A 15312-nucleotide genomic window follows, 5' to 3' on the forward strand; every position below is an offset into this window, starting at 1 on the left:
TCCCATGGGTGAAGGAGCCTGGTGGGCTATAGTCCTTGGGGTCTCGAAGAATCGGACACAACTGAGCGACTTCACTTTCACTTTTCACTTTCATGCATTGGAGAAGGAAATGGCAACCCACTCCAGTGTTCTTGCCTGGAGAATCCCAGGGATGGGGGAGCCTGGTGGGCTGCAGTCTATGGGGTCACACAGAGTCGTACACGACTGAAGCGACTTAGCAGCAGCAGCAGGGGTTTGCATGCTAAGTCCCTTCCTTCAGTCATGTCCTACCCCATGGACTGTAGCCTACCAGGCTCTACTGTCCATAGAATTCTCCAGGTAAGAATACTGGAGTGGGTTGTTGTGCCCTCCTCCGGGGGATCTTCCCAACCCAGGGATCGAACCCTCATCTCTTATGTCTAACCTACATGGGCAGGTGGATTGTTTACCGTTAGTGCCACTTGGGAAGCTCCATTAGAGGTTTAGACATAGGCATTACTTACGTGTCTGTCCCTGGCATGAGAAGGATGCTTTATCTGCCTTTGTCACTAAGAGCTTGAATCTCTCCTTGGCAACAGGTTGCACAGAACCACATCTCTCTTGGGCAAGAAGAAGAATTTTCTCCTGTTACATAAACATTGGTGTCCCTCCCAACGTGTTGGTGTCATCTGTGATAGTGAGCAGGGAGATCCCCACCACTCACTTGGAGGCAGACAGATTAGTCTCAGAGGTCATACCTGCCACGAAACTTCCACCCAGGAATGGGGAGGATTAATGAGATGCCATTCCCATTGCAATTCACGCTCTTTAGACGAAAGTCACTAAGTACTCGGTATTAGAGATAGGGATTATATAGGTAATCAAGCAAAGAAGATATTCAACTGTTCCTAGTTACTAAAGGAAACTTTAATCTGGGGATGGGCGGAGGGGGGTGAAGCGGGGAAAACGCTGAGTATTATATATGAAGTTGGGTGAAAGCCGATGTCCCTCATGATGCCAAGGTCCAGGAGTACAGTGTGAAATGCTGTGTACAGTATAAAGATAGACCCAACTGCCTTATGAACTAAGCCTTGGGGAGACTTACTATTCATGGATTCAGATGAAGACCTTAAGACACTTTTGTCATACCTGCCTCTGCCATCATGAACCAGTGTACAGCTTTAGTATCAGGAGAAATGTGGCAAAAACATTAGCAAACTACCCCACCCTGCCTGTCAGAGAATGTGGTTCTGGTTTCTTCTGTTTATTACAATGTGTCCTCAACTATCGTTTACCTGCCTCTGGTAGGATGTGAAACATTTCAAATGGCATATAAGAAACCATTTTTTAATTTATTTTAATTGTTAGGAAAAATAATGGTGACATTCTGAGATCAGTATGTATCAGTGAAGATTTGAGGAAGAATTCACTAGTATGCTACAGGGGCAGGAGTAAGAAGTAAGTGGATGGGAAGATAGTTCATTACAAATGTAACATGCAAACCTCCAGTCATTAAATATATCGAGCTTCTCATGGTCAAACATATAAGAAGTAGCTGAATTGGAATGTGACTAGTTTTTCAGAAGTTCATATTTTAAAGTCCTAATTTCTTCTGTTTATTATGGTATGTTCTCAACTATAGTTTGCCTGCCCCTGGTAGGATGTGAGACATTTCAGAGGGTACGTGAGAAATCATTTTTTAATTTATTTTAATCATTAGGTATTACTATATCTTAACATGTATTAGAGAAAAGCAACCCATGAAGCCCATGATTCATAAATGTAATTGCTAGAACCATGATTCTCAATACTGGTTGCATATTAGAATCATACAGAATGCTTAAGATTTTTAAAGAAACACCAATGCTGGTGCCACAGTGGATCATGAAATTAGAATCTCTGAGAGGTGCTCCCACCCTAAATATTCCATGAAAGCTCTCCCAGTTGATTTTAAAGAGCAGCCACCATTGGGAACAGCTTGAATAGACTAGAATTAAGCATTTCAAAGTGATCAGTTTTAAATAAAATATTAAGTAAATAATATACAGATACGGCAGAGAGCATAAAGATACTATATTGTGCTAATAACTGGAGTTCAGTAACTTATCTCTGTCATGGGTAGCTCTCATTCTGGGAGGCAACACTGATCCTAGGTAGCACATTAGATTTGGGGGCTAATCAATAAGACTGTCTGTTTTCCAATATGTCACCCTCTGACTCTTCCATGTTTTGGTTCAGAAATGTTAACTTTTATTCTTTCCCTTTTGCCTTTTGGCACCTCCATCAATACACCCACTTTATTGGACCTTAAAACAGATGAGGGGAAAAAGGATGATAAGAACCTACAATGACAGGTTACTAGATAGTGGGATTGCAAGTGACTTTGACTCCTTTCACCAGTTCGTTCTTTTCTTCATCATTTTTTCATTCCTACAAGTATTTATTGAGTACCTACTGTATACTACTAAGTGTTTAAGTAAACTTAGAATTTTTCTCAATAAGCATGTGTTGTCTTTATGATCAAACAAATTTTAAAGTCACTTCCATTTTAGGAAAACTAAGGGAAAGATTCTAGAAGGCAATGGCACCCCACTCCAGTACTCTTGCCTGGAAAATCCCAGGGATGGAGGAGCCTGGTGGGCTGCAGTCCCTGGGGTCGCTAGGAGTCAGACACAACTGAACGACTTCATTTTCACTTTTCACTTTCATGCATTGGAGAAGGAAATGGCAACCCACTCCAGTGTTCTTGCCTGGAGAGTCCCAGGGATGGGGAGCCTGGTAGGCTGCCATCTCTGGGGCCGCAGAGAGTCGGACACGACTGAAGTGACTTAGCAGCAGCAGCAGCAGGGGAAAGATTGAGGGCAAGAGGAGAAGGGGGTGTTGGAGGATGAGATGGTTAGATAACATCACTGACTCACTGGACGTGAGTTGGAGTGAACTCCGGGAGATAGTGAAGGACAGGGAAGCCTGGCGTCCGTGGGGTTGCAGAAAGTCGGACACAACAACTGAACAAGGACAACAAATACTGTATAATCCTCCCAGGTAGCTAGTGGTAAAGAATCTGCTTGCTAATGAGGAGACACAAGAATCGCGGGTTCCATCCCTGTGTCGAGAAGATCTCCTGGAGTAGGAAATGGCAACCCACTCCAGTGTTCTTGCCTGAAAGATTCCATGGACAGAGGAGGCTGGCGGGCTATAATCCCTACACAGGGCATCAAAGAGTCGGACATGACTGAACGACTAAGCACAGAAAGTACTGTACATGGCTGACATTCTCCAGTCACAATGTAGCTGGTGGGGAAAAGGGGTGACCCTGGTGTCAGAAGTTGAGAAGTGAAGGCATTTTCAGCCAGACCTGAAAATCACAGAAGGGTTGTGTGAGAAAGCCCTGGAGATATTTCCTCTGTGAAATGGAGGAAATAAAGCCCATCCTGAGGCACTGGAAAAGGTGTCCAAGCCCCTTTTCCTCTATTCTTTCATCTGTTAAATGGGGATAATGGTTCTCTGTGTTTTCCTGCCTCAGAGAGGCATTAGCAGGTCTATTTAAAGGCTCTTCTCAGGAAAGCTGCTGTGTAATTACCAAGAACAGCTATGATAAAGAAACCTAAATACAACATCAAATCAGCTGGAACACGTTCTCCGGGGAGTTTACTTCTCTGGAAAAATTTAAGAAAAGGTAGCAGCTCTCCTCTGGGGACTTTTGGGTACCCTTCTAGCTGGAAGTTTAGGGAAGGCTAGCTGATTTGCAAAAAAGTCTCCTTCTGGCCATTGATACAGGATCTTCTTCTGTTTACTTTTCCCCATAGTCTAAGCAGTTTCCTCCTTAAATTTGTCTTTCATGTTTTTTTCAGATCTTAACTCAGAAACACTTTATTCCTGAAAAGAATCTCAAGCAAGGCACTTACCTATGACAAAAAGAGAGAGACAAAGAAAGAAAAAGGGAGGTTATAACGTGGAGGATATGTGTATTTTACAGAGGATAAGCGATGGGGAATTCCTTGATAATTTATAAAAAAAAAGGACTAATGTAATTGATCATTAATGTCAGGCTTTGCTGAAATTCATTTGACAAAGCATGTAGGTTAGATTAGAGGGGAGCAGAAGCTCACAAAGCAAGGACATCACAGTTAAAACAGCTCCAGAGAAAGCCAACCCAGCTGAATCAGGTTACTGGCAGTTTGGTTGAAATGAAGAGATACATATTTTTATATTGGTTGATTAACAATGTTATGTTAGTTTCATGTGTACAACAAAGTGATTAATTTACACATAATACATGTATCTATTCTTTTTCAAATTCTTTTCCTAATTAGGTTGCTACAGAATACTGAGCAGAGTTCCCTGTGCTCTACAGTAGTCCTTATTGGTTATTCATTTTAAATATAGTGGTCTGTACGTGTTACAGCTCCAGAATCCATAGAGCATTGGACTTGATAGAACATTGACTATAACAGGAAAATGAGAGAAGAGTCAGGATTACTGTAAAATGTGGTGACTTGGATATCATAAGGTTTGGAGACTTCCTTAACAAGGAGCTCCCAGCCAGGAGTGAGTGAGTAGGTTAAATTTATGAATGAGATCTAGACCAATACCATTGCAGGAAGCCCAGTGGTTTTTTATATTTTTGTTAATCTTGCTTAGTAAATATTCTGACTGCTTATAAACAGTGCACCTATGGTATCTGAAAAGACTTCTAAGCAATAAAACAAAATGCCAAAGGTTAATAAATGATGCATAATAATAATAGCTGCCATTTATCGATTGATTACTATGTGTTCAGTGCTCAGTCACTCATTCGTGTCCTATTCTTTGCAGCCTCATGGACTGTAGCCCGCCAGGCTCCGCTATGGAATTTTCCAGATAAGAGTACTGGAGTGGGGTCATTTCCTACTCCAGGGAATCTTCCTGACCCAGGGATCAAACCCATGTCTCCTGAGTCTCCTGCATTGACAGGAGTATTCTTTACCACTAGCACTACCTGGGAAACCCTGATTACTATGGGACTATATAAATATTTTCCATATGCAACTCAGATGTCATCTGGTGGCTTTTCAGATCTGCTAAAGATATGGTAAATTTGTTACAAACCCCTCCAATCCCACGGCCTGTGGAAATTCAAAACCTGTCTGTTTCTGTGAATCCTGGGGGCACAGAGGTGGTTTTTACATCTTCCCAGTTTTTCCTGCCTCTCAGGTCACTACCATACATCACTACTGTATCACTAGATATGAAATGCCTCCTTGACTCAATGCTTGTATAAAATACTAAGCCTAATACTAGGGTTAGCAAAGTTCACTGAAGTTGGAAAGTCATGGGAAAGTTAAAACTTCTTCCTGTCTTCTCCAGCCTCTCTCTACTGGATTATGTTGGGGGCATCAATTTTGTCTCCCCTCACTGTGCAGAGGCATCGTCTTTAAAGGCAAGAGCAGCACAAAATGCCTTTCCTTTGCTTAAGAGACTGGCTGTAGAAGGTAACTCTATTTATGAGTTGCAGCCATTTCTTTTCAAACATTACACTTAGATGACTTTAACACTCAAAACATTCCCACTTTACAGATGAGGCAACTGAGGCTTCAAGGTGTTGAATACCAGCCTAAGGATAGAAAATACATGAAGTGGTAAAAAAGAGAACTTAAATCCAGATCTGGCTGACTCTTAAAATTAACTTAGCCTGGGGCTTCCTTGGTGGTCTAGTGGTTGGGAATCTGCCTACTAAAGCAGGGGACACATGTACAATATTTGGGAGGATCCCACAAGCCTCGGGGCAACTAAACCCTCAAGCCACAACTATTGAGCCTGCCCACATAGAGCCCATGCTCCGCAACAAGAGAAGCCACCACATTGAGAAGCCCGCTCATTGCAACTAGAGAATAGCCTGCATGCAGCAACGAAGACTCAATGCAGCCAAAAATAAATAAATCGTAAAAATATTAAAATTGGCTTTTGAAGGATGGAATAATTATTATCTACAGGTGGCTCAGGTAATATTTATCTACGGGTAAAGAATCTGCTTGCCAAAGCCAGAGACGCAGGAGACACAGGTTCCATCCCTGGGTCGGGAAGACCCCCTGGAAAAGGAAATGGCACCCCACTCCAGTATTCTTGCCTGGAGAATCCCATGGACAGAGGAGCCTGGCAGGCTGCAGTCCATGGGGTCGCAAAGAGTCAGACATGACTGAGCATGCACAGACTTATCCCCATTTACACTGCCACTTCAAAACTGCTTAGTTTTTCCATTATACATTTGTTTAAACACACACACACTTCTAAAGACCGTATATGGGGAGCTACAGGGTAAAAATCCAAATATTTATGTATCATTTCAGAGAGAATGAGTTGGGATAATTAAAATATGTAAACAATGGAAATGTGATGCTATTATTTTTAAGTAATAAAATTTTGATGGGGATATGGGATACTCACTTATCTACCTGCAAATTACACAAAAGAATAGCTACATCGATGATATGGCAATGATGGGAAGGAGGAGGACAAAGAGAAAAGTGATGGTGATAGATAGCATTTGATTAGCACTGTTATAAATGGTTTACATGTATGTGTGTGTGTGTGTGTGTGTGTGTGTGTGTTTAGCCCTGAGCATTAAACAAACCTATGCTTTAGATCTATTCTTATCCAGTTTTACAAACGAGATTCAAGAGGGCAAAGAGGCTAGCCCAAGGTCATTCATTTCAGAATGTGTGTATGCTAAGTTGCTTCAGTCGTGTTCAATTCTTTGCAACCCTATGAACTGTAGCCCGCCAGGCTCGTCTGTCCATGAGATTCTCCAGGCAAGAATACCGGAGTGGGTTGCCATGCCCTCCTCCAGGGAATCTTCCCAATCCAGAGGTCCAACTGGCTTCTCTTAAGTCTCCCGCATTGGCAGCTGGGCTCTTAGCACCACCTGGGAAGCCCCATCTCAGAATAGTGGAAGCCAAACGTCTCACTAATTGTGAGACCTACACCCTTAACAACCAGGCTGTCCTACTTGGAGAATCATGATGTTTCCCATAGATGTCCCCACTAGGATGAAAGTAACTACCATGAGGAATAGGGAATTTTTTCTTCTTGTTCACACTATGATTTTTAGTGTTTAAAACACAGTAGAAACTGGAACATAGTAGAAACTCAGTAATTGTTAAATGACAGATGAAACAAAGTGTCAATCAGTAGAGGACATACAAGCATTTAAAGAGTCATGCATTGATGTTTAAAATACTTAACTAAAATAAATACAGGATAGGGGAAAAACTGATTTCAATACCTGGCTTGTCTTGCTTTAAAAAAAAAATCTGTATTTGTAGTCAGCTAGAAGCTGTACAGGAACCAACACTGTGCCATGCCAGCTGAAAGACCATTGTCATTTTGGAAAGCCTTAAAAAAAAAGTATGTCCATCACATATTGTATTTGTTATATGTGTACAGTTCTGACCTTCACGTTTTTGAAAGGGACAGTGATTGTCTAGAATACACTCAAGAAGGTGAACAGCATAGTAAAGAAAATTAAAACTTTTTCAGAAAGAAAGGGAAATTTTCAACATGGAAAAGAGAAGACACATAGCAAATATCTTCCAGTATTGGAAAAGTGCCATGACAAAGAGCCGGGCACTTGTTCTTTTTCTCTGAAAGACTTTTCAGCTCAGCATCAGGAGAAGAAAAAATAGATTTAACACAAGTGTCCAATAGCTTTCCACAGTAGAGTGCATTTGAAAAACTAAGATCCATTTCCTTATAAATTTCCAAGTTAATAATAATGTTTACTTATTTAAAAAAAAAACTATTGAAAGGATTTCTACATTATATGGAGAACTGAACCAAATGAGTGGCCTGAAGTCTGCCTGTGTGTCAGAATCAACCAGAAAACTGTAACATTATTGATTTTTAAGACCTCATCCCACTGAAACATAACCTCTGGAAATTGAGACCTAAGAATTTAATCTCAAAAATCTGAGTTTTTTAATCCCCTCAGGTGATTCTGATGACTTTCCAGGCTTGGGAATTGCTGAAGAAGACAAATTTAAACTTCTCTTTTAATTCTCTGACTTAATGATTTTTCAGAATACTGCAGAACATTTTATTTAATAAATAGTTGAGAATAATTTGTTATCTGTAAAAAAACAGCCTAAATGTAGGTGGGTGGCTCTAAAGTGCCAGCAGACCAACTGACTTCTTAAATTGGTTAAAACTCTTCTTGCAACCTAGTTAATAAAAACTTTTTATATGTATCCTGTGAAGGAAAACTTTACCTGGCCTGTTTCCCAATTATTAAAGTTCCAAATCACTGAAATATAAATAAATGAGACTTTACCATACTTAGAACACCAGTATGATGAAAAATTTGTTTATACCAGGAGATTTTAGGTTATTCTTCAATCATTCATCCCCGGAACCAAAGTACCTATGCGCACGAGCACACACGCATACATACGCACACACACGTACAAATGTGACACATGGTAAATGTTGGGTGATTACTGAGCTGGAACAAAGGAGACCTTCAAATTCCGTTGCCTTTTTAACCTTATATTTTTCTAAGCAGGAATCTAAGAACCCAAAGGCATGCAAATTGTATTATTAATCACGACATTCTCAGCTCTTTAAGTTTCTCTAATTACTTACCTTTTAAATGTATTACTTTGGTCTAGGAAGTGCAAAGATGAGGAGTGAAAATAAATATTTTTAAAATATTAACAGACTTAAAGAGAATAGATTAAGTTTGGCTAAATTACTTTCCTATGTAAAGAGCTTCTAAAAAGTATACTATGTTGCCATATAAAGGAACTCTATTGCAATATTGTAGATTTTGTCTAATCTAAAATTAAACCTGTAAAGCTCTACTGGAATTGTTTAGAAGAGAATAATGGAAAGCCCCCTCAGCAAGTTAATTCAGATCCTTCTAATTTTACTTTTCTAGTTCACAAGGTATCTTTTTTCATGGTGTTTTCAAATTGAAGTTCACACACATCAAATAAATGGCATGATAATCAGAGGTTTCAATATCTGATATGCATTCATTATTATCTGTCATTATTGTGATTGTCACTATTATAATTGCACACTGTAAAAAGAATGGGAGCTTTTCCACAGGAATTATTCACGTGTATTAGTTTCTAGGAGTAATTGAATAGTTGACATTGCGTTTATATCAAAGTAAAATATGTGTTGGTTTTTCTCATTTGTTTTATTCTTAAGAAATAAGAAATGTAGAGTAATCTCTATTAGGTCTCTTTATTTGGCTCTTTATTTAAAGGTTCACAGTTTTATGTCATGTCCAAAGTATATTTTCTTATAACAAGGCTCAAAGACATCCATTATAATCTAATTGATAATTTTCTAAGGACATACAATTATAAGATAACAGCTAGGTAGTGAAATCCTCTTAATTAGCTTGTATTTATATATATGAACTCAACAAGAATCTCAGTGAAAAATACCACTTTTCTTTTTTAACTAATCAGGTTTGGCATAATGAAATAAAGCCCACATTGTACTGTGAATACTAAAGATTGATTTAAAAATCATTTACCTTAGAGTTTACATAGAACATTTCACTTCATTGTTTCATATAATCCTCATGCAGATCAGATATTACTCCTCTATTTAAAGATAAGAAAACATAGGCTCTAAGAAGCCAAGTAATTTATACAAAGTCACTCTGCTAAATCACAAAATTAGTCCTAGAATCCGGGTCACCTGGGTCTTAACCAGAATTTATGTTAAAATAAAAAACTTTTAAGTGATTTGAATTTTAAAAAGATCAGTGACTTGGTATTTAGAAGACCTAGGTCTGAACACTGTTTCTGCAACTTTATTTGACTCTAAGAACTTTCTTACTCCCCTGTTGAGTGAACTATACCTAAGACAGTGCCGTTTGGAGAATCGATGGAGAAATTGCCAAGAAAACCACTCAAATGCATTTTGTTGTTTTATGTGTTCTTTCTTCTGTGCTGTGCTACTTCTCACATGTTTTATCCCATTTTTGCTTTCTGTATGATTCACCTTCACAAGGTAGAGTATTGAACTTTATTTAGAATTGAATAGCATTAATATCAGGTTGGAACATGGAGTAACATAAGCTTTAGGAAAAAAATACTCCATGTAAGAATGCCATAAATTGAATGAATGATGATATAAATGTAACAATGCAAAAGCTTTAGAATGTGTCTTCACTCACCAGGGAAGTCATCGTAATGACCTCAGAGTACTGTTCTCTTACAGAAAATACGCAGCCAATGGGGGATTTCCTTTCCTTCCATGTAATTCTTCAGGAGGCCTGGCTGGTTCAGAGACATGTCCTAGTTGATGCGGAGTCTCTCCTAGCTGCTTTGCCAGCTAACCCTTTGAGTCGTGTCTTTGCTGCCAGGACGGCAGTTGTTACTGTTTGCCAGCTGATCAGTGGCTTATGTATTGATAATCCCAGTCCAGTTTGTAGGGGACAGAAAGGACAAAGACTCTCCATCTTCTTTGGGTATCTTCTTTGGCTCTTTGGGCAGAAATGACAAAGACCCTTGATCCTCTCCTCATCTGGAGAGATGGTCCGTCTCAGGAGATATTGAAAATCACCAGTGGGACTGGTCCAGGGAAATTGGCCTTATCAGTGAATCAAACACCCTTACTTGAGCATCATTTGAGCCATGCATTTATCTCCCTTTGTCGCTCCTGAAACACATTTTTTAAAGCTGTACATTTATTTAAATATTAAAACAGAGACCAAATTAACATTTGATAATTGACTTTGGTCATACCATTCCAATGAATCCTTGCCTCTATGTCTAATGGGTAGACATTAGTCCATCTACCCCCACTTTTGGGCTTCCCTGCAGACTTAGACGGTGAAGAATCCGCCTGCAATGTGGGAGACCTAGGTTTGATCCCTGGGTTGGGAAGATCCCCTGGAGGAGGGCACTGCAACCCACTCCAGTATTCTTGCCTTCTTGCCTGGAGAATCCTCCTGGACAGCGGAGCCTGACGGTCTACAGTCCGTGGGGTCTCAAAGAGTCGGCCACGACTGAGCAGCAAAGCACAGCCACCCGTACTTTCAGTCTAGAGCATGTCCATGCGTCAGATCACGACAGCCACAGAATCGCGACTTCTGGTTGAACGGGTGTGTCTACACATGGAAACTGGAAGCAGTCTAAAAATACAGTTGCTGTCATCCTGTACTCACAGAGTGGTTATTTCAGCTAAAACTACAGAACAACAACAAAAAATAGTCTTATGTTAGTTCTGTAAATAGATATTTTGGAGATGATATGGCACTTGAGTTACGTATTATTTGCAAGTAAAAGAGAGATATGTACTGCACTGAGTTTCCTTAACCCTTCTCAACAAACCTCCCTAATGACTGAAATCCTCAAAATATGGAGCTTTTTACTATTATATTGTTTCTGTTTTCCAACTACTTATCTATATGATCACCTTCATATACATATAGCCTGTATGATGGGCTTCCCTTGTGGCTCAGCTGGTAAAGAATCTGCCTGCACTGTGGGAGCCCTGGGTTCAATCCCTGGGTTGGAAAGATCCCCTGGGGAAGGGAACAGCTACCCACTCCAGTGTTCTGGCCTGGAGAATTCCATGGACTGTATAGTACATGCGGTTGCAAAGAGTCAGACACAACTGAGTGACTTTCACTTTCACCACTGATCTATAGGATATATGAATAGAGTTCCAAAGTACTTCAACTTCAAAATAGTTTGTTTGTGACAAAATTAATATCATAAGCTGATGTCACATTAAATATTCTACAAATACAGCTGTCCCCAGGCATGAGTCCCTGATACGAGTTTCTCCAGAAAGTGTTTTTTTCTGATGAGCCATACATGAAGCATTCAATGGCACCAGAGTTTCATTAAAGGAATTCTCTTGTTCCCTTCCTTCCCATGGAAATGTCATTAACTGTATTAAGTTAACTCTCTGAATGTTAGGTTCTTAACCAACAAACAGCACTTCTCCACAAGGGCATACTTCGCCAAGCATCCTTGAATCAGAACAACCGTGATGAACATGTAAGCATAGATTCGGAGCCACACAGTGGGTGGTGATCATATTTAAGAGGAACCCGTTTACATTTATTGACTTACTCCCTCCATCATGGTTGTTGCATTTCTTCCACCACCACCTTCAGCCTTTCAGGTAAATGAGAAGTTCAATTATATGTAAAGCGACCGTTAAATCAGCAGGGCCCTTGTAGGGGTCTGGGCCTCCCCTGCTCCCTCCAATCGCAAGTGAGCTCAATCCATTACTGTTCCCAGGATCGTACATCCATCAGGTCAAGTGTGCAGGGCAGGGTGCATCTTATAGCTTTTACTGCATATGAGATGTTGCAGGCCTGTTCTCAGGAACTGCCAGGCAGCCTGGGAATCACAGTCACGGTTAATAGCAGCGAATTGCCAGCTCTTGATGGGTGGGTAGTCACTCCTTTCAGTGGTTGCCCCCTGGGGGGAGAAGGTAGAAAAACAGAGGGAGGGAATTAGAGTGACTTTGCACAGTTGAGCAAGTTCATGCCGCTGGATCAGTGGCAAGCATTGGCAGGGCTCCGCTCCGGGGAGGCTCAGAACAACCTCACAGTCTCATTTTTACCAATTGGTGCTGCTGTGTTGCCAGTGGTGCCCAGGGATGGGGGAAGGGGGAGGAGGAGCTGGGAAGAGCATGAAGGCAGAAGTCTCATCTAAATTAAACAAAAAGTCCTGTTGGCGCTGGTGAACCCACCCCAGTTAGCCCCTGTGCTATTAATTGTACCAAACTGGTATTTGAAGTTCGCCGGGTGATTAAAGAGTTGGCTCACAAACTCTCTGCATAACCTTAATTTTTTCAAGGTTCTTTGAGTGGAGAATGGTTTATAATAATGATTTTGACTAATACGATTTTTGACATGCAACTTTAATGCTTAACCTTAGTACAACTCCAGAGCATTTCATGTGTACTCAGCTGTAAAGAGTGATGATTTAAAGGGATAATATAAGAAAAAGGTCGTTCTAGAATGAACCTCTAACAAATTGCATAAAAGGAGCTTATTATTCCTTGAGTATGGGGATATGCCGTGCTTCTGATCATTTCTTTGCTTGGTTCAAAAAAAATTTTTTTTTTGTTGAGAATGAATGGGAAAAGAAACAGGAAAAAAATGAAATAGAAATCTGCAAGCAGGGAACATTCTTTTGATGGTTATGATTTTGTTGCCACTAAAAAGGCTCTACAATAATGTGGTTATTCATCTCCTCTTTTGTTTTGGGTGAAGAATTCGCTCTAACAAGAAAATGCTGTTATTGGTCGGTGGATTGCCTCCTGGGCCGGACCGGCTCCCCAGCAATCTGGTTCAGTACTACGATGATGAAAAGAAGACCTGGAAAATCCTCACAAGTGAGTGCCTTTCTTTCTTTATTTACCCACCTATTTATTTCAACATAGAGCTATCTGGATTCGAAAACATGGTTAATCAAATTAGACATTTTATTGATTTGTTGCCCTTTGGAAGTCTGTGAATGTATCACGAGAGGTCTAGAGTGAAAGACTAAATTGACATTGCAGAGGTGGCCAACTGGGTAGTGGGAAGACGCTTAAACGAAAAACTGGCCTAAAATCACTGCACCAAGTTGCTGTGTCTGCTTGTGTTTCTTTCAAGAGAAATTCTTCAGTTATGTTTTTGCTTTTTGAAAAGGGAAAGCTTGCTGAACAGCAGTCAGCTAGTAAATTTCCTCAGGTCCAAATGGTTACTGAGTTCATTGTCTCTGTAATTAACATTGGGTTTGCTTTAGAGGCTCTTTGCTCGTTAACCTTTAGGCTGTGGTCTCCAGTCTTTAGAAAACCACCCCCTTCCCATGCTCCACTGCTCCCATGTCCACTGTTCAAATGGACAGAGATACCCCAGTCCAAGCCTGACTGCATTAAATTGTGCTTGCAGACTTCCACCCAAGATTTTTCTCCTCCCTTCCTTAAAGGGTGATTGTGTTTTACAGCAAACCTCTTGCCTTGGGCACTGAGATTTGGAACTTATTGTTACATCGTTTATGATTCCCAATCTGACTCGGTCATGGAATCAAAAATCATCGTTTCTTGAGTGCAGCAGGGTGTGTGCACCAGTCCCCTCGTGGGCACAGTGGCTGCACTGGTCAATAAAACTAAATTTTAACTGTCAAAATTGCCCAGAGCTGTATAGATAAAATAATAAATGAGCAATTTTGATCCATAAATCAAAGCCATACATTTAAAACCCGCCAAAGTGAAAGTTAGATTTCCTTGTTGCATGTGTCTTTTGAAGCAGTTATATATTTTAGCAGATTTTTTAAAAAGTCGTTTCCTCTCCTCTTACGGAAAGCCCTTTAAAATAACAGAAAGAGGACAACAGTTTGCCCACAAATGCAAGAGAGGAGTAGAGGTGTATGAGGTGGTGCTTGGAATAATACATTTCGCAGCTGGCTTACTCCAGCAAACCTGCAGACCTGTAGTAGCATTGTCCAGAAACTGCAATGGGAAGGCTCCCTGGACACCTACACACTCTGGCTGTAGTAACGAAGTAGTGGAGGGTAGCTGCCAGATTAGGAAGGAAAAAACAAAAGTAAGTTAGAGATACCCTCAAATGATATTCATTCTCTTTTTGACAAAATACTGTTCACAGTAGTTGAAACATCTGAATGAGTGACCCTGATGCTGGGAAAGATTGAGGGCAGGAGGAGAAGGGGGTGACCAGGGATGGTTGAATGGCATTATCAACTCACTGGACATGAGTTTGAGCAGACTTGGGAGATAGTGAAGGACAGGGAAGCCTGGCGTGCTGCAGTTCATGGGGTCGCAAAGAGTTGTACATGACCTGAACAACCAAAATGAGTGCCCAGGCTGTGTTTTTCAAGATGCATCAGAAACTCAAGCTAAAGTAAAACCAAAGAATCAATTTTCTGATACTTGATCAATAGAGAAGGTCTGCACAGAATGAGATGTGGATACCCAGAGGAGGTGAGAGGGAAGAGGAAGGACAAGAGATTCTTGATGAAAAAAGACAAAAACAGAGGCCAGGGGACAGGGAGATATTAGACCCAAACAATAAATGATATTCATTCACAAATACATCTCTTTTCCCAGGTACATCAGGCAGGGTCCAATTATCTAGTGGTTTGAAGGCCTTCATTAAAGGCAAAAAGATTAATTAAAACATTATGAACAACTCATGAAAAGTCTTATGTTCCTTTCAAGCCTTGTTCAGAAAGAGAGTGCTCATCTAATTTATTGTTCAACCTGGGAAGCTTAGAGTCTGAAATGGGGATCTGTTAATTCTTCTGGGACAACAGGTAGGACCAGAACATAGGGTCACCCTACTTCATTTCCTTATATTGCCTGATTAACTCTTTACTTAGTGAAGTGCAG

General features: G+C 40.5%; 1 protein-coding gene across 1 annotated transcript in view; it reads left to right on the forward strand.

The window, feature by feature from the left end:
- The window catches only part of KLHL14 (kelch like family member 14), a 111646-nt gene that overhangs the window by 19499 nt on the left and 76835 nt on the right, over positions 1-15312 (forward strand). Inside the window, exon 2 of the mRNA XM_061399652.1 lies at positions 13193-13314. Within this exon, the coding sequence (XP_061255636.1) occupies positions 13193-13314 (122 nt within the window). The remainder of the gene's footprint in view (positions 1-13192; positions 13315-15312) is intronic.

This window comes from Bos javanicus, chromosome 24 (genome assembly GCF_032452875.1).
Source record: "Bos javanicus breed banteng chromosome 24, ARS-OSU_banteng_1.0, whole genome shotgun sequence".
Lineage (NCBI taxonomy): Eukaryota > Metazoa > Chordata > Mammalia > Artiodactyla > Bovidae > Bos > Bos javanicus.